Source organism: Rhineura floridana, chromosome 7 (assembly GCF_030035675.1).
Source record: "Rhineura floridana isolate rRhiFlo1 chromosome 7, rRhiFlo1.hap2, whole genome shotgun sequence".
In the NCBI taxonomy this organism is placed as follows: domain Eukaryota; kingdom Metazoa; phylum Chordata; class Lepidosauria; order Squamata; family Rhineuridae; genus Rhineura; species Rhineura floridana.
In genome coordinates this window covers 54,005,073-54,028,573 of record NC_084486.1, presented here as the reverse complement: position 1 = coordinate 54,028,573, position 23,501 = coordinate 54,005,073, and the positions used below count along the sequence as shown (strand labels likewise).

Here is a 23,501-nt window from a genome sequence, read left to right as displayed (position 1 = left end):
GGTTCTCTTCAGCCCCCATTGCTGCTGAGTCCAGGATCCACCAGGCTGCAGGTCAATAGGAGAGTCCAGTCTGTCCAGTTCTGGTGGGGTGGATGGGTGAAGAAAGTGAGTTTAGGGGGGGGGAACCCTTTCTTTTGAGACCACCCTTGTATTTTAAAGCGATGTTATGATAAAGGCATTCCGTTCCTGGGTTGCTTTATGAACATTCACAATTTGTAATTGAAGATATGGGTGAGACCTACTTGCTAGCTAGTCTTTTGAGGGGAAACTGGACTACTTCACAAGGTCATAGGCATCACATTGGCAAATTAATGTTCTCTAGAATTGCACTTTTAAAGATAAATGTATTTATACAAGTGTCTTGTAGTGTGAATGTTGAAGCCCCTCTGGATCTTGCTTAGAAGTCACATTAATGCCATGTTAAATTGATTATGTGAAACTTAAGACATTTCAGTTTTATTACTATAATGCAATGCATTGATGTTACTTCTAGGTAACTTACTTGAGAGTTCTGGGGTATCTTGAATGTGATCTATGGAAATCCCAAGGAATCCTGGTTTCACTGTTCTTGTTTGTCATCAGCTGTCTTGGAGCAAGATGTAAAAAGAATGCTGGCAAAATCTGAGTTCTGTACTCTTACATAGGAGTAAGCTCCATCTAACACATAGGATTTTGTTATGTGACTGTTCCCTTGCTGGGGAACACAGCTCAGTTGATAGGAACATGAGCAGGAGAGCACTCATGTCTTGCTATTGGGCTTCGTATGGGCATTGGTCTGCTCCAGCCAGACTTTGTACGTTCTTATACTTAATGCCCTTTGACCTAGCCCACCCAATCTCTTTGGCCCACCCAAGCAGCCCTGCCAAGTTCAGAGTCCACCAGCTGCCACTGTATTAGGAGTATTCCATGTCGCATAAGAGGTGCTCCAACACAGCGTTTCCCAACCTTTGGGTCCCCAGATGTTGCTGGACTGCAGATCCCGTAATTCCTGACTATTGGCCATGCTGGCTGGGGCTGATGGGAGTTGCAGCCCAGCAACATTTGTGTCCTCAAAGGTTGGGGAAAACTGCCCCATAGACGCAACCATTTTGAGAAACATACTCAATCCAAACCATCCTTTTCTTATTTGACAATACCAAGTTCTCTGGTTTTACAGTTGAAAGATGTGACCCATTCCATATGGGAACAACTCTGATTTTTCGACTAATTCAGGTGAGTCTCAGCATACAGCTGGGCAAACATCTTAAGAATGACACACACAATCTTGCATTGCGGAGTTGTTTCCTAGCTACTTAGTCCAGTTAGAAACCTTAAGTGCATTGCTATAAGCAATGGATCTAAAATGCCTAAAAAGCCAGCAGTTATTTCTGGCCACCATCAAATCTCCTGGCATGGGGGCATGTTCAGGGAAGATGGGGAGTTGTCTTTTGTTTTGTGTACCGTGCAGAGAAAGGAATGTACAGCAAGAGTCTCTGCCACTCTTTGGAAAACTGCTGCACAATTGAGAGCTTCAAGGAGACATTTGTATTGCTGGCCCATTCTGCTCACCAGCGTCACTTTCCTTGGCAAATTTGAGGATGAATTTGTGGGCACCTGAACAAGGATTCATACTTCCCAAATATGTTCATCAGTTTCAGTGTATATGTTCAAATTGTAGACTTAATTGCATATTCTTTTAATTACCTGTTTGAGAGTTTGTCTTCTTAAATGATTTGATGCCTAATGTGGTGGCACATGTTTTGCTTTAAAAACAAAATAACTACATGCTTTACATAGATAAGGATAATTATTTAAGAATATGGTTCAATAATCCTTTAAAAAAGCATATAATGAGCACAGAGTTTGCTTCAATGTAGATGAACATAGTGGGCAATTATGGATCCCTGCGTTCCTCAGATATTGTCATATTTCTTAGCGGAGAGGGCATAGGATATTGAAGAGAGCCTTCTATTTAGCCAAAAGTAAGGACTCATTTCTTCCCTTTCCATTTTGTCAATTCCAGTGTATCCCAGAATGTCTAAGATTTCTGCAAAAATATTTGCTGATAAATCAAGAAAGGTTTGCACCTTCCTGTAGCACTATGGCAGGGGCATGGAACCATTTTCAGCTTAAGGGCCATGTTCCTTCATGATGGGTGTGGCAAAAGTGGATGTGGCCAGAAACACCACTCTTCATCCAGGCAAGTATGAGGTATTATCACAGTTCAAGGAAACATACCAGTCATGCAAAAATCATTAGATGAGATTACAGAGCAGGGTCGGTGAAGGGTGTGGTTTAGCGGAAGTGGTATGACATGGGCAGAGGCCTCAAGGCTGGACATAGAGAGTCATGGACATTTGGCCTCCAAGCCCACTATGGGCAACACTCGTCCCCTTCAGCCTTGGCATGCATATGCAAAGGTTTCCCTACCTATATGCACACAAGCAGCACCACGAGTTTGGAAAAATGAAGGTCTTTATGTATATGGTTTCCAGGGTGAACAAATGCTATATTTTTCTGATTATTTCCTGCTCAGTAATTCTTCACCCAGGCATTTTAAGCTTTTTATTTTAATTTAATCTTATGTTTATTTTTCTTTTACTCTGTTTTTAAATATGTTTTATAATTGTATGCGCAATACACACTTGCTTGTATTTTAAATATTGTGGTTTTATCGTGTTGTACACCGCCCTGGGAGCTGTTAGCTATAGGGCGGTTTAGAAATGCAACTAAATAAATAAATAAAATAAAATAATTATGCTGTCCTATCGCTTTCAAAATTCAGGCATTTTAAAAAGCTGTTTAGGTTCAATTCATTAAAATGAAACTGTTGGAAGGAAAAACCTCTAGTCCAACACCTTGCTGATCAAGAAATCCACTACACTGTCCCTAATAGGTGATGACCATTCAGAATTTGCATAAAGCTGATAGACAGGAATTGATAGGTATACTTATCACTAACAGTAGTATTCATGTGCTTCTCTGGATCATGCCCAGTATATTGAGTCTATAGCTATCTCTTGCAAAAGATTTTTTTAAAGTGAGTTTCTATATAGTGGAAAAGGTTCCTCATGATGATCACACTATAAAAGGAAAAATTCAGTACAAATTGTGCATATGCCTTCATGCCCTTATGCAGTAAAGGGTAGACCATGGAATCAGTTCACTGTATTTTCTGTGGGTAGATGAAAACTTGTGGAAGGCACTTCATAAGCACAAGTCCGTTATCACAAAGGAACCCTATCTAGTACACCGGTGCACAGCTATAGGGTTTGTGAGCTTAGTTTGAAGCTGCCCAACAGCTTCCCTAAGTGAGCTGTCAGAGGTAGTCTCGGAGGTACTGTGTCCCCCAGACTATTAGTACTGGGAGACTTCAACATCCATGCCGAGGCTGCTTTATCTGGGGCGGCTCAGGACTTCATGGCCTCCATGGCAACCATGGGGCTGTCTCAATTTGCCACTGGCCCAACGCATGTGTCAGGGCACACTCTTGATTTGATCTTTGCCACTGGACATGGAGATGGTGATCTGGAGGTGGGGAGTTTTTTATCGACCCCATTGTCATGGACAGATCACCACTTGCTGAAGTTTAGGCTTACAGCCACCCTTTCCCTCCGCAAGGGTGGAGGACCTATTAAGCTGGTCCGACCTCGGAGACTAATGGATCCTTTGGGTTTCCAAAGGGCTCTGGGGGATTTTCCGGCTGATAAGACAGGTGCTCCTGTCGAAGCCCTGGTCAAACTGTGGAATACGGAAATGACCCGGGCCGTGGACACGATCGCTCCTGCGCACCCTATCCCATGCAGAGCTCATGCAGCCCCATGGTATACCCCGGAGCTGAGAGCGATGAAGCAAGAGAGGAGAAGGCTTGAGTGCAGATGGAGGCGTACTCCTGACGGATGCAACTATGCCTTGGTAAGTGCCTCCACTAAGTTGTATACAGAAGCGGTGAGGGCAGCGAAAAAGCGATACTTCGCTGCCACTATTAAATCATCTCTCAACCGCCCAGCGGAGCTCTTTAAAATTGTCCGAGGGCTTTTACATTCTAGCCCTCAGGATATTATAGAACCTTCAGAATCCCACTGTAACGAGTTCGCTGGGCACTTCCAAGATAAAATCTCTTGCATCCGCCGGGACTTAGACTCCAGTATTATGGCAGTTGAACCTAATGAGGTATCCGGAGCAAGGTCTTGTCCTCATTTATTGGATGAGTTTCAGTTGGTACAGCTTGAAGACAAGGTGCTTGGACTGGTGCGTGCAACCACCTCTGTACTGGATCCTTGCTCCTCTTGGCTAGTGAAAGCTGGCAGGGTTGGAACAGCCGGCTGGGCCAGGGAAGTGATAAATGCCTCCTTGAGAGATGGAGTGGTCCCTAGTTGCTTAAAAGAGGCAGTAGTGAGACCACTCCTGAAGAAACCTTCCCTGGACCCAGATAATTTGAACAACTATAGACCGGTAGCGAATGTTCCATTCCTGGGCAAGGTCTTAGAACGGGTGGCTGCCAGCCAGCTCCAGGTGCTCTTGGATGAAACCGATTATCTAGATCCATTTCAATCCAGTTTTAGGCCCGGTTTTGGCACTGAAACAGCCTTGGTCGCCCTGTATGATGACCTATGTCGGGACAGAGGGAGTGTTACTCTGTTGATTCTCCTTGATCTCTCAGCTGCTTTTGATACCATCGACCATGGTATCCTTCTGGAGAGACTCACGGAGCTGGGAGTTGGAGGTACTACTTGGCAGTGGCTCCGCTCCTACTTGGTGGATCGCCTCCAGAGGGTAGGGCTTGGGGAGTATGGATCGATACCCTGGACTCTCCATTGTGGAGTCCCGCAGGGATCGGTCTTGTCCCCTATGCTTTTTAACATCTACATGAAGCCGCTGGGTGCAGTCATCAGGAGTTTTGGAGTGCGTTGTCACCAGTATGCTGATGACACGCAACTCTATTTCTCCTTTTCATCTTCTTCAGGTGAGGCTGTTAATGTGCTGAACTGCTGCCTGGCCGCGATAATGGACTGGATGAGAGCTAATAAACTGAGTCTCAATCCTGACAAGACTGAGACACTGTTGGTGAGTGCCTTCTCTGACCAGATGGTGGATGTTCAACCTGTTCTAGATGGGGTTACACTCCCCCTGAAGGAACAGGTTCGTAGCCTGGGGGTTCTTTTCGATCCATTCCTGTCTCTCGAGGCGCAGGTGGCCTTGGTGGCACGGAATGCGTTCTACCACCTTCGGTTGGTAGCCCAGCTACGTCCCTGTCTGGAAAGCGACGACCTCGCCTCAGTTGTGCATGCTCTGGTAACCTCTAGATTGGATTACTGCAATGCGCTCTATGTGGGGCTGTCTTTGAAGACAGTTCGGAAACTACAGCTAGTGCAAAACGCAGCTGCTAGACTGCTGACGAGGACTAGGCGGTCTGCACATATAACACCTGTTCTGGCTCGTTTGCATTGGCTACCTATCCGTTTCCGGGCTAAATTCAAAGTGCTAGTTTTGACTTATAAAGCCTTACACGGTGCGGGACCACAATACCTAGCGGAACGCCTCTCCCAATATGAACCTACCCGTTCACTACGTTCAACATCTAAGGCCCTCCTCCGAGTTCCGACTCACAGAGAAGCTCGGAGGGTCGTAACAAGATCTAGGACCTTTTCAGTGGCTGCCCCCGAATTATGGAACAGTCTCCCCGATGAGGTCCGCCTGGCGCCTACACTTTTATCTTTTCGGCGCCAGGTGAAAACCTTTTTATTCTCCCAGGCATTTTAATATATCTTTTAAGCTTTTAACGTATATTAGGTTGTTTATTGTTTAATATTTATGCTCTACTGTTTTTGTGATTTTATTGTATTTTATCCTATGTTGTGCACCTCCCTGAGAGCCTTCGGGCTGTGGGCGGTATATAAATCTAATAAAATAAATAAAGATCAAATATAAAAGTTCATTTCATGCAGGCAACTTATCTCCTACTACCAAACCTCTCTCATGTCTCTAAATAGAGGCATCGGAGCATTTAAGGTCAAAGCAGTGTTGCTGACTAGCTTTCTAATTAGAGATAGGACACAGTGCTGATTTGACAGATCTTTGCCTTTCTTCTGCCTCTGATTTAGCAAGTTATAGATTAATTTCCTAAATGCAGTAATATAGCCTAGAAACATAATACTATCATGCTGTCCTGTCACTGATTCTTACAACCTTTTGCTGCTTATTAAGAGGAGATATTTATGCTTCACCTATAAAAATGTTCACAGTATAAAAAATGTTTAGACTATGTAAGTCTTATTGCTGAAATTGGATTAGACCTAAGTAATGCAAATAACTCACTGAATACTGTAAATCTAAAACGTTTGGGGGGAAATGTATGTGGCTTATAGACATGAGCAAGTTAGGATGTTTAACTTTCCAGAAACATTATAAGCATTCAAACTAATAGGGTACCAGGTGAACAGGAAACATGCTCAGAAAGTGATGTATGTTCTGCCATCTGAGAACTACTTTTTCTTCAGTTGATCTAAATAGCCAGTAGCCCCACAGAACTTTGGCTAACAATTGTCCACATCTCCCGTGAAGTATGTATAGATACGTGTGTATGAGAGAGAGAAAAATAGCACTTAAAGCACAGATCCAAAGGAGATGTTTAGTGTGGTTTAAGGATTTGGGGCTGTAACTTTTTATGCATTTTGCCAAAGTTGGAATCAGGAAGACAGTCTCAGAATGACTGGAAAAATCCACAATGTAATGATTAGCAAAAGTATCATGCAGAATTGAACAAGCAGTGCAAAAGTCATGAAGTATGTGTAAAATGTTTTTCAGATGTTACTTATGGATAAAATTGTTTATAAATTCATTATCTGGCATTGTGTGGTAATCTGCAACATTGAGAACATTTATGGAGCAAAACATATCCTTTGCCTCAGCATTAGTATTCACAGTTCCTTGCAGATATTCCATGCTTCCCTGCAAATGTATGAGAGTTCACAATTTATTTTAAAATGGGGGTTGTATCTTTACAGAAAAACTGGCTTGGTGGGAGCATTAGAGAAACAACATACACAATAGGTTTACATGTCACATTTTAATGTCTGAAAGGAATTTTATGTTAAGTTACAACAAAATAGAAACAGGCGGAAAAACTTATATGCAAAGCAATCAGATCACTGTGGCATAAGCAGTGATGTGTAGAAAACTTTCTGATGGTAAGCTTGTTCATAGAAAATGTTCCATTTTTAGAAATGCATTTTTTCATAAAATCAGTAACATAATGATTACAATACTAGTCAAGTATAAAACCATGGATTACCATTGCAGACAAACTTGCACTTTGACAAGCAGATTGCTGTAGGAGCAAAAAGTGCTTTCTGTCAGCTCTGTTTATTAAGAAGATGCCACCTTATACTGTTCCTGTTACAGACTTCCATAGAAAAGTTATTACTGACATGGAGTGCAACTTGGATGACAGAGGACAAATTTGGAAGGAGAAAAAAATGGGTGTAGGTTAGCATAAGTTTGTGGAAGCTGTTTTCCAAAATGGTCACCTGGCTTCCTCCTGCAGCCTGATATCACGAACCATGGCATCTACAAGCATAAAATGTATGTTAAACAATACATCCTGGCAATTTTATACTAGCTAATATAATTATTTGTTCATTTATTTTTATTATTTATTATTTGATTTATATCCCCTTCCTCCCAGCAAGAGCCCAGGGCATAATATATGTATTGTAGCATAATTATAATACAAATAATAGTCAGAATACAGGCATACCCCGCTTTAACATATGCAATGGGACCGGAGAGTATCCTTTAAGCGAAAATAACCTTTAAGTGGAGCAATTGTCTTCACTTGTACTGCACGCAATCACCACTAGATGGCAGCGGCGTCATGCCAATAATGTATACGTTATTGCGAAGCGCGCAAACATTAAGCGGGGTATGGGGACGAATGGAGCATGTACATTATAGCGAGGCAACGTTAAACGGGGTATGCCTGTATGTGGAAAGGAATGAGGAACTGGGGATATGCATCTCAAAATAAGCTTTGTGCCACCATAAATGATAATGCCCATAATAGACAAGACAGCTGTCTTGGGAGTCTTCCTTGGTACATGTGTGAATGAGTTTCGCTAGATTTCTCAAACTGTGGTCCATGGACTACCAGTGTTCCACCAGCTTTATTCAGGTGGTCCATGATATGTGTGTAAAAGTTAAAACCCATGCAACGCCTTGCACAGCACATTATAATTGCTACAACAGGCAGAAAAATCAACAAGTGGTCCGCCAAGACCCTGAGCCATTTTCAAGTGGTCCATGGTGGGAAACGTTTGGAGACTGCTGCACTAGGTTCAGAAAGTGAAGAAGGGACTGCTAGGTTCATTTTGAAGATTTTTTTCCTTCCTAGTTGGGAAGTGATGATTGCCCTGATAAAAACAATTAAGGAGTTTACTGTAGCTGCAGGCTGGGGAGTAGTGTGTCCATCTAAAAGCAAAAGATCGTAACAAAGGCAGGAGTCCATGCTCTTTCTAAAAATGGAAATAGACTGCCTTCATGCAAAAAGAAAAATACTGAGCATGTAAGCATAAAAACAATTATCCTGCAAATTCAAATAAGGTTCATCATTTCAGAGAGCATGGGTTCCATAACTGTGCAAAGTAGTCCAGTATTAGACTCATTGCAAGGACAGAAAGATAAATCAGTACTGTTAACCACAGCAGCTAATGCATCATGTTAGAACAAAACCGTATATCAAACCATTTTAAAAACAGGAACAGTAAAAATAAGAGTTGAAAAAGGCATGGGAAAATAAGTTACTTATTTGGTGCCCAAAAGACATAAGAGTAGATGCCAGGTAGTGGGTATCCCAGGCAAAAAGGCTCTCTCTTTGGTCATCACTTGCCTCATGCCAGAGAGCAGGGGCATCTGAAGGATGGCTTCCCAAATAGGTATTTAGTGTACATGGAGGTCTGCGTGGGTAATCCTTCAACTGCCCAGATCCTGAACCATATTGGGCTTTTAAAGCTAATTTGAATTGTGCTCAGAGACAGGTCACCAGCTAGTACTTGTTCAAGTACTACGATATTTATTTATTTATTTATTTATAGAATTTATTATTCGCCCATCTGGCTGGCTGTCCAGCCACTCTGGGCGACGTACAACATAGGCATATAATACCTAGACATTGAAAATCTAAAAACAATGAAGATAAAATCTAGCCCACCCCAAAAGCCTGCCTGAAGAGCCAGGTCTTCAAGGCCCGGCAGAAACTCATCATAGAAGGGGCATGGTGGAGATCATTTGGGAGGGAGTTCCACAGGGTGGGGGCCACAATTGAAAAAGCCCTCTCTCTAGTCCTTACCAGTTTGGCTGTTTTGACTGATGGGATGGAGAGAAGGTCTTTTGAGGCTGATCTTGTTGGGCGGCATAGCTGATGATGCTGGAGGCGCTCCTTTAGATAGACTGGGCCGAAACCGTATAGGGTTTTAAAGGTCAAAACCAACACCTTGAATTGGGCCCAGTAAGCAACTGGTAACCAGTGCAGCTCTTTTAGCACTGGAGTGATGTGATCTTGCCGGCAGCTGCCTTTAATCAGGCACGCCGCCGCATTCTGTACCAGTTGCAGCTTCTGGGCCGTTTTCAAGGGTAGCCCCATGTAGAGCACATTACAGTAGTCTAGGCGAGAGGAGACCAGGGCATGTACCACCGATGGGAGCAGATGATATGTGTTCCCATGGCCCTAGTTATCACATGGCAGTTGTATTTTAGTCTATGTCAGGTATGAGGAATCTTTGGCCTTCTAGCTGTTAGTGAACTGCAACTCCAATCATCTTTGGCCATTGGCTGTGCTTCCTGGGGCCAATGGAAATTGTAATTCAGCAATATATGAAGGGACCGAGGTCTGTGCACAGCTTTCAAACAGCTTTCAATGGCAGCCTTTTGGGCAGTGCTTTTCAGTAGTCTGATAAAGAGGTTATCACAGTTCTGTGATGGTTATTCCAGGTAACCTACATTTTGAGTCTTTATTGCAGGCTTTGTCCATGAGCTTGATCACATGCTGCTGAGATATTCTATTCCTATTTTGTCTTCAGACTATCTAATGTCTTCAAAATATGTAGTATTCCACATTTGTCACTGGCAGGTTCACAGTCACTGTGATGGAAGATTGGGTAAAATATGTTAGCTATTGTAAAACAAGAACACGAAACGGATAGCTGAAAGATGCAAACCACAACTGGCTGCATGCATTGCTCTGACAAAAGGCAGAAAAATAGTAATCATTTTTATGCAAGGACACTCTAAAGCCAGAATCAAATTTACCTTCTTTGTATTATGTAATCACATTCTTGGCTACATATGAAAGGAGTAACTAAAATTATTGTATGTTTACTCAAGAGTCTATTTTGTGTGTGTCTCCACGGTAATGATATCACAAAATATTTTGCATTTCAAAAGCTATATTTTGCTCTTACGTGCATTATTTTGTCCTATGGTTATAATAGTGGCCATTCAGAATGCTGGTTTACTGATCGTGGGCAATAACTTCTGACATTATTATCAAAGTTAGCATTTCTTAAATGAATCTTTTTCCAATTTTACCTTCAAAGTAACATGCAGGTTTGGAGTTGCCCAAGACGTGTTATCAAACATCATGTATAGTACTTGCATTTTGATTTGAATTTGTTACTTCTTGCAAATACTAGGTTATCCCTATCCAGATAGGGGCGTAGCTGGGCGACCAACTGAAGTTGGTAGAAGGCACTCCGTTCCACCAAGGCTACCTGAGCCTCAAGTGACAGACATGGTTCTAGGAGAACCCCCAAGCTATGAACCTGCTCCTTCAGGGGGAGTGCAACCCCATCCAGGACAGGTTGGACATCCACCATCCGGTCAGAAGAACCACCCACTAACAGCATCTCAGTCTTGTCTGGATTGAGCCTCAGTTTATTAGCCCTCATCCAGTCCATTGTCGCAGACGGGGGTCTTTCCCATCCCTACCTACAAATGCTAGGGATTGAACCTTGAACATTTGCAACCCTTCCCAAACTTCTATGCACACATACATCAGTTCAGTTCTCAGTACTGATCCTGTTCCCAAATATATATTTATAAATTGATGAATATGAAGCACACATCAGTGTAATTGTAACTGTACTATTTTGGTTGTGGTTTGCAGAATGGCTACTGTGTTTGTGCTCACCTAGCCCTGGAGAGGAAAACTTGACAACACTGAAAACCCCAAAACAGTTGGGGGGAAAGGGACAAATATGTTCCCATCATCACTGGAAACACCACCAAAGCCACCAATCAGGAAATTTGCTGGAGACAATGCCCATATGTCAGCAACACATGGAGGGAACTAATGAACTCCCCACACTAGGAAACTCCTCTTGCATATCTCTCTGCACCACAGCAGACAGCATTTAAAATGAAGCCATGGTGCATCCAAACCATCAGCCCCAGTGGCATAGACAACCATGACTGTCACCATTGTCCCCCAGATGTCCCTTCAGGTAGGGGTTAGAGTTCTCTTATGCTGCTCACACTACTGTTTTGGAGCACAGCACACTTCAAGGAAGGAGAGCCCACATAACTCCACACAGAAACGATCTGCAGCTCTTCTGAGATCAGGGTGCAAGACCAACGTAAGAAGATAGACCCTTCTGCCAAAAAACTTAACTATCATTCCATTACATTGTGGATCTTTTCCAATCATTTTTTAGTCCTTTTGGTGCTCAATTAGGCCAAGAGTGTGAAAGTTGTAATCCCAAAGTCTTAGGGCAGTATGAAAAAAAAGCACTAGGTCTGTGCTTTTAATGCATTCTAAAACTGACAAAACACAGGAAAATGAGGGTGGGAGAGGGTCCCTCAACCCATGTTCAGTAGAGCCATTGGCTATATAAATCCACTTACAAAAAAATAGTTCTCAGATGGCTGAGTGAAGCGCCACAATAAGATATCTTGTCTCATGTTGTAATCCTGCGATTGTGTTTTGATATTTTTTTAAAGTTACAAAATCTGGTAAAGACATTGTTTTGAAGGGATTTGTTTTGTCTAAGCTTACATTTAATCTTTAGTTCTTCATGCACAGGTGCAATTAACACAGAAGCTTTAATTGGCTATGTGTACTTGTATGTTACAAAGCTTCGTATATCAGACAGGTGAGAGGCTGTCTAATAACACAAGTGATGATAACTTGCTCACAAGAATTCACATACAGAATCCTGAATGGTGCATATGCACACAAGCACCTCAGTTTTCCCTGTAGAGTACTATTGTCGGCAAAATGCTCACTGATGAGAACCTGTCTGATCATTGTTTTCATTATCTTCTGGTACAGGTGTGTTTCTTCACATTATGCAACAAATGTATGCATATGTTGGGGGTAGGGAAATTAATAAAGTTATCATTAAAATGAGTTGCAAATCTGGTACCTAAACTTAGAACAGAGAGGGAACAAAAATAATTTAGGATGTGAAATATTTTCTCTCTGGGCAATGATAGTTTAAATATTGCTTGATTTCATTCAGACTAAAAGTTGCATAACCTTGCAAGGAAGGTTTTGAAATGTCTATTCATGCACTTGGGAATTTGGGTCTTGAATCTGAGTTGGAGGATATGTGATTTGATCATGTGTCATTGACGTGTTAAAGCTCAGCAGTTGCACTATTGATGTGAAAACATATATCACTAATATATTTCCTGCCACCATAATTCTGGTAGAACAATTCTGGAAGAGCAGGTGGTCTGCTCAATCTAATCTACTTTTGCTTGGGGAGCACTATTTATTGCATCTTGTGGGTCATCCTTATATTCTCTCTGTGGATGAGTTTCAATCAGTATTGTATGTTGGCAAAGCTTGCCAAATGTCTTCATGGCATGCAGGTGTCAGAAAACCTCAAAACTGGTTGTCCAGCCTTAACTTGAAAAACCAGCTAATGACTCTTAGGGCCAAATTAAACCTTCCACTGCAACCTGGAAGACTTGCTTTAGTTAAAAAAAAAAAAAAACTTTCAGGAGGGGGCATATTACAGGATGGAAGGAAGATGTAACCCCTGCCCACTACTTTTAGTCCCAGCACTGTTTCAGATTTCCAGCAATCACCTATCATCAGTTCTAGACCCCTAGTACAAAGATACAGTTGGGGAGAAACTGAGTGTCAAAGTACCCTGTTTTCTGTGTTCTTTTGTGGTGTAAAATATCCTCCCAAGGCTACTTTATAAAAGAGAAGCTCTCCGATTATCACATGGCTACAGTGTCCTGATTCCCCAGTGCTGTGATTCCCCAAGGTCTTCATATATTTACTCCCCCTAAATGATTTCAAAAACCAAGAAACAGAAAGACTTTTAAGTAAGACTGTGTGCAGTATCTTATCATTACAGTTCCTCTACACTGAGAACAAGCCACACCTACCATTACAAACTTTGAAAATTAATGTTTTTATTTATTGTTACAGTAATATTCTACCTTCCCTCCAAGCTCAGTTTCTTTCCCCTTCCCATTTTAACCTTCCAATCCTGTGAGGTAGGTTATGCTAAGAGTCAGTGACTCTTCATGAATGTGTGCGGATTTGAAGCCTGATCTTCTAGGCCCTAGTCCAATCCTCAGACTACTACACCACACTGGCTCTCTTTATCAATTCTGTTCTTTATAAATTTAAAATAATTTATTGTGACAGTATGAAATCTAGCATGTAGTATTTACTCAGGCAAAGCATAATTTGACCAAACTTATCCCCGTTTCATCTTGTTCTTTCAGTTCAACATGAGGTGTGATGCATGTCCAGGTAGAAATTAATCAGATGCATTTGTGGTGAGTGTTTTGGGAAGCAGCAGCATAGGCGTGTATGTGGCAAGTGTTTCAGAAAGTCATGCATGCTAAATTATTTGCTGAACACATTCCCCACCCTCGAAGCCCAATCTTAAACTGAACGAGTGTGGGTGTATGGGGCCTAATTTGTAAGTAAGCAGAATATACAAGACTGCACAGTGGTTTTGCTGCTTAATCCAGGAATTATTGAACTTTATACTCCCAGGGCCCACTTGAGAATTTCTGAGGCCCAGTGATCACAAACGATGACATAGGAGTGGAGCCAGTTACAAAATGTTAGCAGATGGAGGCAGAGTCTGGCATAATCAGCTGGCAATTTATATCATATTCTGTTGATTTCTGATACTTGGAAATTGCTAAATTCTTTCTCAGTGTTTTCATTGTGTCAGTGAGTTCCACAACTCAGCTTTCCTCAAGTTAAGTACAGGCATTAGTTGTAGACATACTGACTTTGCTCCCCACTTTTAGGAAGAGTAAGTTGATCCAGATAATTTTTTATTTTTATATTTCCCCCTCCCCCAGCTTCTCAAACTGTCTTGTCTCCTGCAATTTCTCTTTGCTTTCTTTCTCGCTTAACTTGTATCTTAGTCCACAAACTGTCACTTTCTCTCATCCCCTCTGTTACCTTCATTTCAGGGGTTTTTTTTTAATTACCTTTTATGTCTCTAGTCCTTTCCTCTGTAGGAGACTCCCCCAACACACACACACACACACAGCATCTGTCCAACTGAAAGGCTACACAGCTTGGCAAAAGACCTGGGTCCCCTTTCAAGCTCTTGCCCAGCAACACTAGTGCATACTGTACTTGAATTTCCTTATTGCCTCCAGAGGCTACCATTGGCCATAAAAATGCCTTTTTAATAATAAAAACATGTTACACTGCTACCAGGTAATGGCATATACTAGATGCTCCCCTTGACCTAATAAAACAAATTGTTCCCAAAAGACCAAGTATAAATGGGGGAAATCTCCTATAGTCCACTAGTCAAAATGCCAGTCATTAAATTTTTAACTTGTTCAAAATAAACCATTTTTTATTATCCTTTCTACCCCAAATTCAGCATAGAACATCCTCAAACCTACCTCTCCTACATTGCCATGTTTCAAATTTATCCACAGAGCTAACTATAAACCATAGAATCTGCTGCCCCCCAGTTTCTGGTTATAATGGCGGAATGGGTTTTAGCCAACTCACCATTAACATAGTCACACCTATGGCCCTGTAACTAACAATTTCTGAAGTGTCCACCTGTGACTAGGAATTCAATTTAGGCTAGCAGATTGAATCACTGCAAAAACAAGGTTGTATAGATTAGTAGTTCTATGACTGTCCTAAAGGGAACAGAGGGAGTCACTCAAAGACTATTATATTAAACTTGTTCTCTAAAGTCTGCATTCAGATCTATAACACTTTTTGCTAGAAGATGCAAACCATTTCAGATACAACAATAAGCAATGGCTTACATTTCCTGTTTCCCCTTCTTATTGCATCTACAATTGTTCATACAGTGTCTTGAATATTCATACATAACTTTCAAGCAAGAATTTCCCCCCTAATACCATTCATTGTGTTTGTATAGTAAAAGGCAGATGAATGATCTCACTAACTGCCCAAAGGTTATGGAACTCTGCTCCCTTGAGGTTCATTTTATTAATCTATAATACTAATTGTACAACCCTATACCAGTTTTTCTCTGAAGTAAGTCCCAATGAGTTCAGAAGAGCTTACTTCCAGGTAAGCCAATTTAGGATTGCAACCTAAGAAACAATAGAATGTCACCAGGGTGCACAGAACTACACAACTTAAACCCAGTGAGGATTTGAGCTTAGGTAGTGTGAAACAACATACATCCCATGCCACACACATTCCATCCTACTGAAGCAGTTCATAATATGATGTGAAAGGTTATTGCTTTTTTTAAAGTGATTCAGCGCAAGTTTTTGAGTGTGCTTAAGAAGATGAGAGCCAATGTGGTGTAGTGGTTAAGGTGCTGGACTACAACCTGGGAGACCAGGGTTCAAATCCCCACACAGCCATGAAGCTTGCTGGGTGACCTTGGGCCACCTCTGAATACTGCTTACCATGAAAACCCTATTCATAGGGTCACCATAAGTCGGAATCGACTTGAAGGCAGTCCTTTTCAAGAAGATGTTTGGATCCTGGCCTGTTTCTTGTGTGGTGGTGAACTCTTTGAATATTCCACTTGGGAACTTTAGAAGTTGCTGTCACTCTGCTTAAATTGCTCATCTTATTTGATGGGCAGCTTGGCTAAAAACATTTCTTGCCCAGGAGTATGAATACTCTACCTTTACAGCTTTTTCTTTTTTTTCTTTTAAAGATAACCTCTTAGTGAATTGCTGTTGAAAAAAGTAGTCTCCCGCCCGCCCCTTGTCTTAGTGTGTGTGTGCGCGTGTGTGCATCTGCAGATTAGTAAAGTAGTTGATTTCTCCTTTGGCCAGTGGGCTATGGTAGGATTTCTCCTTTTGTTTGTTTACAACAGGGATTGCCAACATGACACCCACAGATGCCGATGTACTGCAGTGGCCTTCCCTGGCGCTGACAGGGTCCTGTGCCCCATTGAAATTAGGCTTGAAATAAATGTTCTATTGTACCCACTAGAATAGGTTGCAGTGTGTGTAGGATAATAGTGTGCATGGTACCCATAACAGTTTCTCTGGTTTGCAAATGTGCCCATGGCCCACTAGTTTAAAAGATAGTAAAGCCTAGGTACAGGGAAAGACTAGCTGTGCTGAGGTCCAAGAGCTGCTTTCAGGTAGGCTCTATACTAGAGGGAGGAGGAATTAAGGCAATCAATAGGAATGGCGGTGGAGCATTACCCTGCTGTAAGGGAAATAGGAGGAAAACCCCGAAAGCACTGCAAACTTCCCTCTGGCTTTACTGAGCTTTGTTAAAGTCTGCAAACATCTTGGCATATTTCCTTAAGAAAAAAAGACTTCCATTCTCTCATCAACTCTGCTATACTAGCTATTCACCAAATAATACAAATTTAGAATGTTAGTGCTATTAATATATCCAATGTAGCAATGATTTTCTTGCATAATAGAATATAGTGAAATGGGCAGAAGAAAGATTATATCCAGTGATTAGATAAAGTTCAAGGAGTTGTTTCATTCTGGATCCAATGCAATATATTTTATACCTTTCAAGTTTGTATTTTATCATTTGTACTTCTTCCCTCAGCAAATAGTTGATCTGTGGCATTCACTTCCACACGAGGCAGCGATAGCTACCAACTTGAATGGATTTAAAAGAGGATTAGACAAAGGGCTCACCTACACAGTGGTTTAGTGTGTATTTGGTGCTACTCACATCCCCTTTTAATTTGCATTGTTCACATGACGTTACTGGCAAACAAAAGCTATCATGCAATTTTCCCCCTGTCCATACTAACCCAGTCCTCTGATAATACAAAAAGGGAAGGAAAAAACATCTTCACTCCATACCTCTAGTGCTTGCAGGCGCTGTGCTGCGATGCTTGAGGTGGGTGTGTCGATCATTCCCCTCGCCACACCCACTCCCTCCTCCTCCCTCCTTTCATTTCATTTCCTGTGGGCTGACAAACAACTTCCGGCTGCTCTCCCCTGTTGCTGCAAATTGGGCCTTATTTTTCTTTTCCCCCTAACTATGCAAAAGCATAACACTGTTCAAAGATTTGTATATCAGCTGTATTGTACAGTAAAAATACAAATAATCACACTTCCAGATTGTTGTTTTTTAAATGAAACTAACTGGTAGAACAAACTGAGCATGCTTGGTTGCCAAGTAACCAGAGGGAGGGGAAATGTTAAATTAGAGGGCATGGTCATTAGGAAACTGCATGATTGATCCTTCCCCTCAGTGTGAATAGAAAGCATCATGTTTACAGCTGGCATGGAGCCCTTACTTTGAACGGTGCAAATAGAAAACTGAGGTAAAAACAGCATATTTAGTACGAAGTAATGCTCCCATGTGGATACCCCCAAATTCATGGAGGGTAAGGCTATCAGTAGCTACTAGCATAGCGTGCTCTTCCTCCATGGCGGATGCAGTATGCTTCTGAATACCAGTTGCTAGAAACTGCAGGAGGTGAGAGTGTTCTTGGTGCTCAGGTCCTGCTTATGGGCTTCTCATAGGCATCTGTGAGAACAGGATGCTGGACTAGATGGACCGTTGGCCTGATCCAGCAGGCTCTTAGGCTTAAGTTTCTAAGTTAATGCTATAGTCATGGCTTCCAACAGTCGAGCTTTTTTCATTGGAAAACTACATTCTTAAGTACTGTTGTTGCAAAAAAATAATAGCTGAGTGAATCTTTCCATTTGTCCTTTAAGTTTACACATCACCTTTAGGTGACATTCACCGCTAGGGATATCTATTTTATCCTAAATTGTCATTTGTTATGTAGTTAAGGCAGGTTGCTTATTGCACACAGGTGGGTTGCCTCAAAAGGCATGTTGGCAGTGGTAACTGCTTCCCATTGGAACTGGCAGAGCAGAAGGCAGGAAAGTGAACAGTAGGTAGAGCCAGAGCCTATGACAGGCAGAGCCAACTACTAGTTTTGTTGTCCTCCTCACCAAGTTCTCCTTGCTGAATTTCACACTGAAATTAAGGGAGAGAAAGTGGGCAGGCAGTGCTACCCCTTAAGACAGGAAATAAGTAAGAAGGCAAGTAGGTGGGGGCTCGTTGAGAGCAGATTGAGGTTGTTGGGGCAGTGCTGCATTCACCCTCATGGACTGCCCTCCACTGCATCTTGGTATCTCTTAAGTTTCCAAATCTAATGTTGGGTGAGAAAACCTGAGACTATTCTTCATGATGTTTGGACTACTTATAGGGTGACTGAAGCTTGGAGAGAAGCCATCACTTTTAATAGTTGAAGTTGAAAATCAGCTCACAAATTAATGTGGAATTATTTCTGTTCAATTATGTACTTGAATCTTAAACTTCACTTTGTGCATTATAATATTGTTGTCTCTGTTTTATATTTACAGCTGACATTATCTCAACAGTTGAATTTAATTACTCTGGAGATCTTCTTGCAACAGGAGACAAAGGTGGCAGAGTGGTTATATTTCAAAGGGAACCAGAGGTCAGTGCCATTCAGAACAATGAAGAGTGGCTATTAAAACATCCTTGCCGTTTCTGTCCAAAGTGAATGATGTCACAACATCATATAATCAGGTTTAACTGATCCACGATCAAGCTATTTTTCTTTTAAAAATTCAGCTTCATGCTTGACCTGCCAACTACTTCAAGTACACTGAAGTTGTTCTCTGGAATTCATTCAGTCATAGGTGTTCTTCGGATTACTCATTTTAAACTGATAATGCATACAAAAGATGTATACATCCAAAAGCAAGATTGGAATGACTGGAGAAAGTCTGTTCTTTATTCCTTGTTTAACAATCAGATGACTCAGAGATGTTAAGGAATAAGTATGTACCCTTAGCCATGGATCAGAGTGAATGGCGGGTGCTATTTTTTATTTATTACATAGATATTACATCATTGGAGAGGGGGAAAGTGTGCACCACATCACACCATTGTGTGAAGAATACAATACACACATGTCTACGACATATTGAGAGAGAGCGAAATACAGACTTATCAAAAAGAGCAGAGAAAAATTGTGGATGTAGTTAGGAATTGCAAGAATTAAGGTAATAGAAAAAATGGACTTTGATTTATTCACAGCATCTAGGGAACCTGTAAGTCTTCATGCCAATGCTGTATGCCACAGCATTTTGGCCACAGTCCAAGGATTTATGCTAACTTTGTGCACTCAAGAGGGGATTAATGTTGACAAAATAAGGTGCGATTGCTGCTCTGCAAGGCAAGAATAGCCAATCATCATATTGCCTACCTAAGAATCGACAAGGAAGAAAATTTAATTTTAAACTTTGTAAGAGCTGCACATGCCAAACAAATCAGGAAGAGATCTCATTTTCTAGTGGTTACACATTTGTGGATACAGGAATGGGTTAACTGATTCTATTCACTTGTTTCAAAAAGCAAAGGAATGATACTTTAATTAAAAAATAGTACTCACTTCCAAATATGTATAATGACACTAGGTTTCTCGGTGTAAGAGAGTAATTTGTGAAGTTGCTCCAAGTTTATGAGCTTATGAAGCTGCTGTATCCTGAGTCAACCCATTTGACCAGTGTTATATTCTCTGATTAGGCAGCAGCCAGTTATGTGGGTTTTATGGAAGATTTTGAACTGGAAAATTATCCTATGCAAATCAAGATAATTTTACTTGTATTCAGTAAAGTTCAGTAAAGAAAGTTAAAAACTTTGAAACTGCCAGGATTACCTAGTATGTATTTGCAGTTTGCATCTGTTGATTGTTACTAATGAATTTATGGAACAGAAAATTTTCCATGGAAAAATAAAGTCCTGGAAAACTTTCTGTCCCAAATCACTGGCAGCAGCTCGCTGAGGTCTCAGGCAGGGGTCTTTCCCAGCCCTTATATCTGTAGACACCGGGAATTGGATCAGGGACCTCCTGTATTATTTTATTTATCGCCTTCCAAACACATCTCAAGGTGGTGTACAATGCAATAAAAACAGCTAAAAGCAATTTAAAGCAATACAGAAAATAGCAGCAGATTTAAAAACAAACAAGATGACACCCATAGCAGAGACATATTCATCCAGCTGGGAAGGCTTGTTAGAACAAAAATGTCTGCATGCAAAATATATGCTCTATCCAAGAGCTATTGCTCCTCCCTGATCACAAAATGAGCCCTGCTATTTATTACACTCTTATACGTCAGGTCTGTTTTTTCATTATCCTCCTCATGTAAAAAAATATATGTGTAACTCGTGCAGTGAATAAAGTTTTTCAATAGAAATGTGAATAATTAAGCGGAATATATATTTCGTAAATAAAATAAATAGGTATGACCATGTTTCAAGAAATCTGCATGCCAACATACAGGCAGGACCTCTGAAGTTTTTGCTGCAACCTTTGACAGCCAAATGCAAATTGGAAACAATTTATAAATAAATAATATAAATATAATATAAATACAATTATAAATAAATAAACTAAATAAATAAAAATAAATAAATTTGCTTCTCTGACAGTCAAATGTTGCAGCACAAATGTTGTTTCTGTGTGTGTATACACATGCAAACACAATTTTTGTCATACAAGAAAATTTTCTTTTTGTACCTGAACAACTTTACAAGTTGTAGATGCTTTAATAAATTCAGTATATTTATTGATGGATAATTTAATAGTAATATGAATTTGTAACAACTAAGCTTAGATCAGTGGTTCCCAAACTGGACCACTTGAAAATTACTCAAGGTCTTGGCAGAGCACTTAATGATTTTTCTGCCTGTTGTGCCATTGTATTGGGCTTTGTTAGAAGCGGTATGATTTTGGTTACTGTAAACCGCCCAGAGAGCTTTGGCTATGGGGCGGTATATAAATACAATAAATAAATAAATAATTGTATTTTTTACACACATGCCGTAGACAACCTGAATGAATCTGGTGGACCACTGATGGTTCGCGGACCATAGTTTAGGAACCCTTGGCTTAGATCATGCAAATTGATCTGGTGTGTCTCTTTCTTACTGCTTGTAATTTTTTTTATTCTTTTGCTTAGTATGTACACATTACAAAAACATAAATCTATTTGCACACTTGTGTTTCCTTGCAGAACAAAAGCCGTCCTCATTCAAGGGGAGAATATAATGTTTACAGTACCTTTCAGAGTCATGAACCTGAGTTTGACTACTTGAAAAGTCTAGAAATTGAAGAAAAAATTAATAAAATTAGGTGGTTACCACAACAGAATGCTGCTCACTTCTTATTATCTACAAATGGTAAGTACTTATTTATATAATGTATTTTAGAGATGTTTTAATTGTATCTGATTGTTTTACTTCTGGATCTTTGATTATTACGTACGTTACAAATGATCATATGTGTAACTATAATGAGATTGCTAAATTCAGATGCAACACCACTGTTTGGTGCTACAAAAAAAGCCTGGAAGGAGGTTTGAACTTCTGTTTCCTACTCCCCCTCCCCATAAGCTTTTACAAACCGTAGTTTTGCCATGGCATCCAAACCGGTGAACCATGATTTCTCTTGTTGTTAGCCAGTTGAGATGCAATTGCAACATTGTAATATTAAATTCCCTTTTCACCTGTTTTCCATTATTATGGAAATTACAAGGGCACATATTGGAAATAGCCTCAACCACATATGATCTGGCATTAGTTGGAATCATGATATAGCTCTCCTTATAAAGGAAAACAATAAATTCTCTCACTGGCAGTGCTCTAAACTTTTCTGTCCCAAACATTAGAGGGAAAAGGTTTATGAAGATTCACTAGTTGTGAATCAGATTTACAGATGCCCGAATTATTCTCATGGCTTCCCATCAATTCTTACTTTATTGGTATCACTTTCTGAAAGACTGTTTATCACCCATCTCTATCTTAAAAGTCTAAAAGTGGGCAAGGAAGAATTTGCTTGCTTAACATTCTGCTGCTTAACTGTTATACAAACTACTATTAATTATTCATGGACTCATAATGTATTTTGCTGAACTGATACTTTTTATCCCAAGAGGACAGTATTATAGTGCCAGGGACCCTCGAAGCATACTGTTTCTGAGTAGAGTCCGTCCCCTAGTTGAGGGTTTCTAAATCATGCTTTTTTCTTGTTTTGTTTAATTTAAAATATCTCCAGAAGCTTATTGGGCAGTATGAGCTATGAGATTTATAGCTTAATCAGCTTAAGTTGAGCTAGTTTCTATGCTTATGTTTCTCCACTAATTTTTGTATGCAAATTAACAGGGGTATTTTTAATTTATTTTTTTAAAAATCCAGTTATTTTTTATAATATATCTCCCATATAATGCAAATATCTGAAGTAATGTTTTCTCATATATGAAAAGTGTAGAATTCATTTTTCCTTCAAATAATCATATATATAGTGCCTTGCAAAAGTAATCAGACCTCTGACCATTGCTCTCGTATTACTCAATTACAAAGGGTACCTTGTAATTTTGTTCTGTATGATATTATATTTTGAAACACTGAAACTCAATCAATTATTGTAAGGTGACATTGGTTTTATGTAGGGAAATGTTTGTTTCTTATAAAACAAAACATAAAAAACTGAAACATGTTGCTTGCGTGAATATTCAACCCACACACATTAATATTTGGTAGAGCCACCTTTTGCTGCAATAATAGCTTTAAGGCTTTTAGGGTAGGTATGTACCAGCTTTGCACACAGTGTCAGAGGGATTTTGGCCCATTCTTCTTGGCAGCAGGGTCAGTTTTAAAGGGCGGCCAGGTGGGGCACTGGCCAAGGGCCCCTGGGGACCCTTGCACTCCTCTTCCGCAATCTGCCACAGATAGCAGGGCAAGAGCTTCAGAGCTGCCCGCCATTCCCCCGCTTCACCTACCTTTCTCTCTGCTGTTTTTTGCGGCTGCGTGCACTGCGCACACAAGTTTGCCATCAGTCAAGATGGTGGTCGAGGTTTCCCTAAGGGGCTGAAGCCTCTGCTGCCATCTTGGTTGATGGCAGCAATGCACACGTGTAGCACACATGCGTGCCATCAACCAAGATGGCGGCAGAGGCTTCAGCCCCTTAGGGAAACCTTGGCCGCCAAATTGATTGATGGCAAACCTGCGCGTGCAGGCACACCGCTGAAAAAACAGCACAGAGAAAGGTAAG

At 40.8% G+C, this 23,501-nt stretch overlaps 1 protein-coding gene across 2 annotated transcripts in view; it reads left to right on the top strand.

Moving 5' to 3' along the window:
- PPP2R2D (protein phosphatase 2 regulatory subunit Bdelta) overlaps nt 1-23,501 on the top strand; it is a 45,318-nt gene that overhangs the window by 5,782 nt on the left and 16,035 nt on the right. For both annotated transcript variants that reach the window (XM_061635641.1, XM_061635640.1), the window contains exons 3-4: nt 18,781-18,878; nt 21,466-21,631. In XM_061635641.1, the coding sequence (XP_061491625.1) occupies nt 18,781-18,878; nt 21,466-21,631 (264 nt within the window). The remainder of the gene's footprint in view (nt 1-18,780; nt 18,879-21,465; nt 21,632-23,501) is intronic.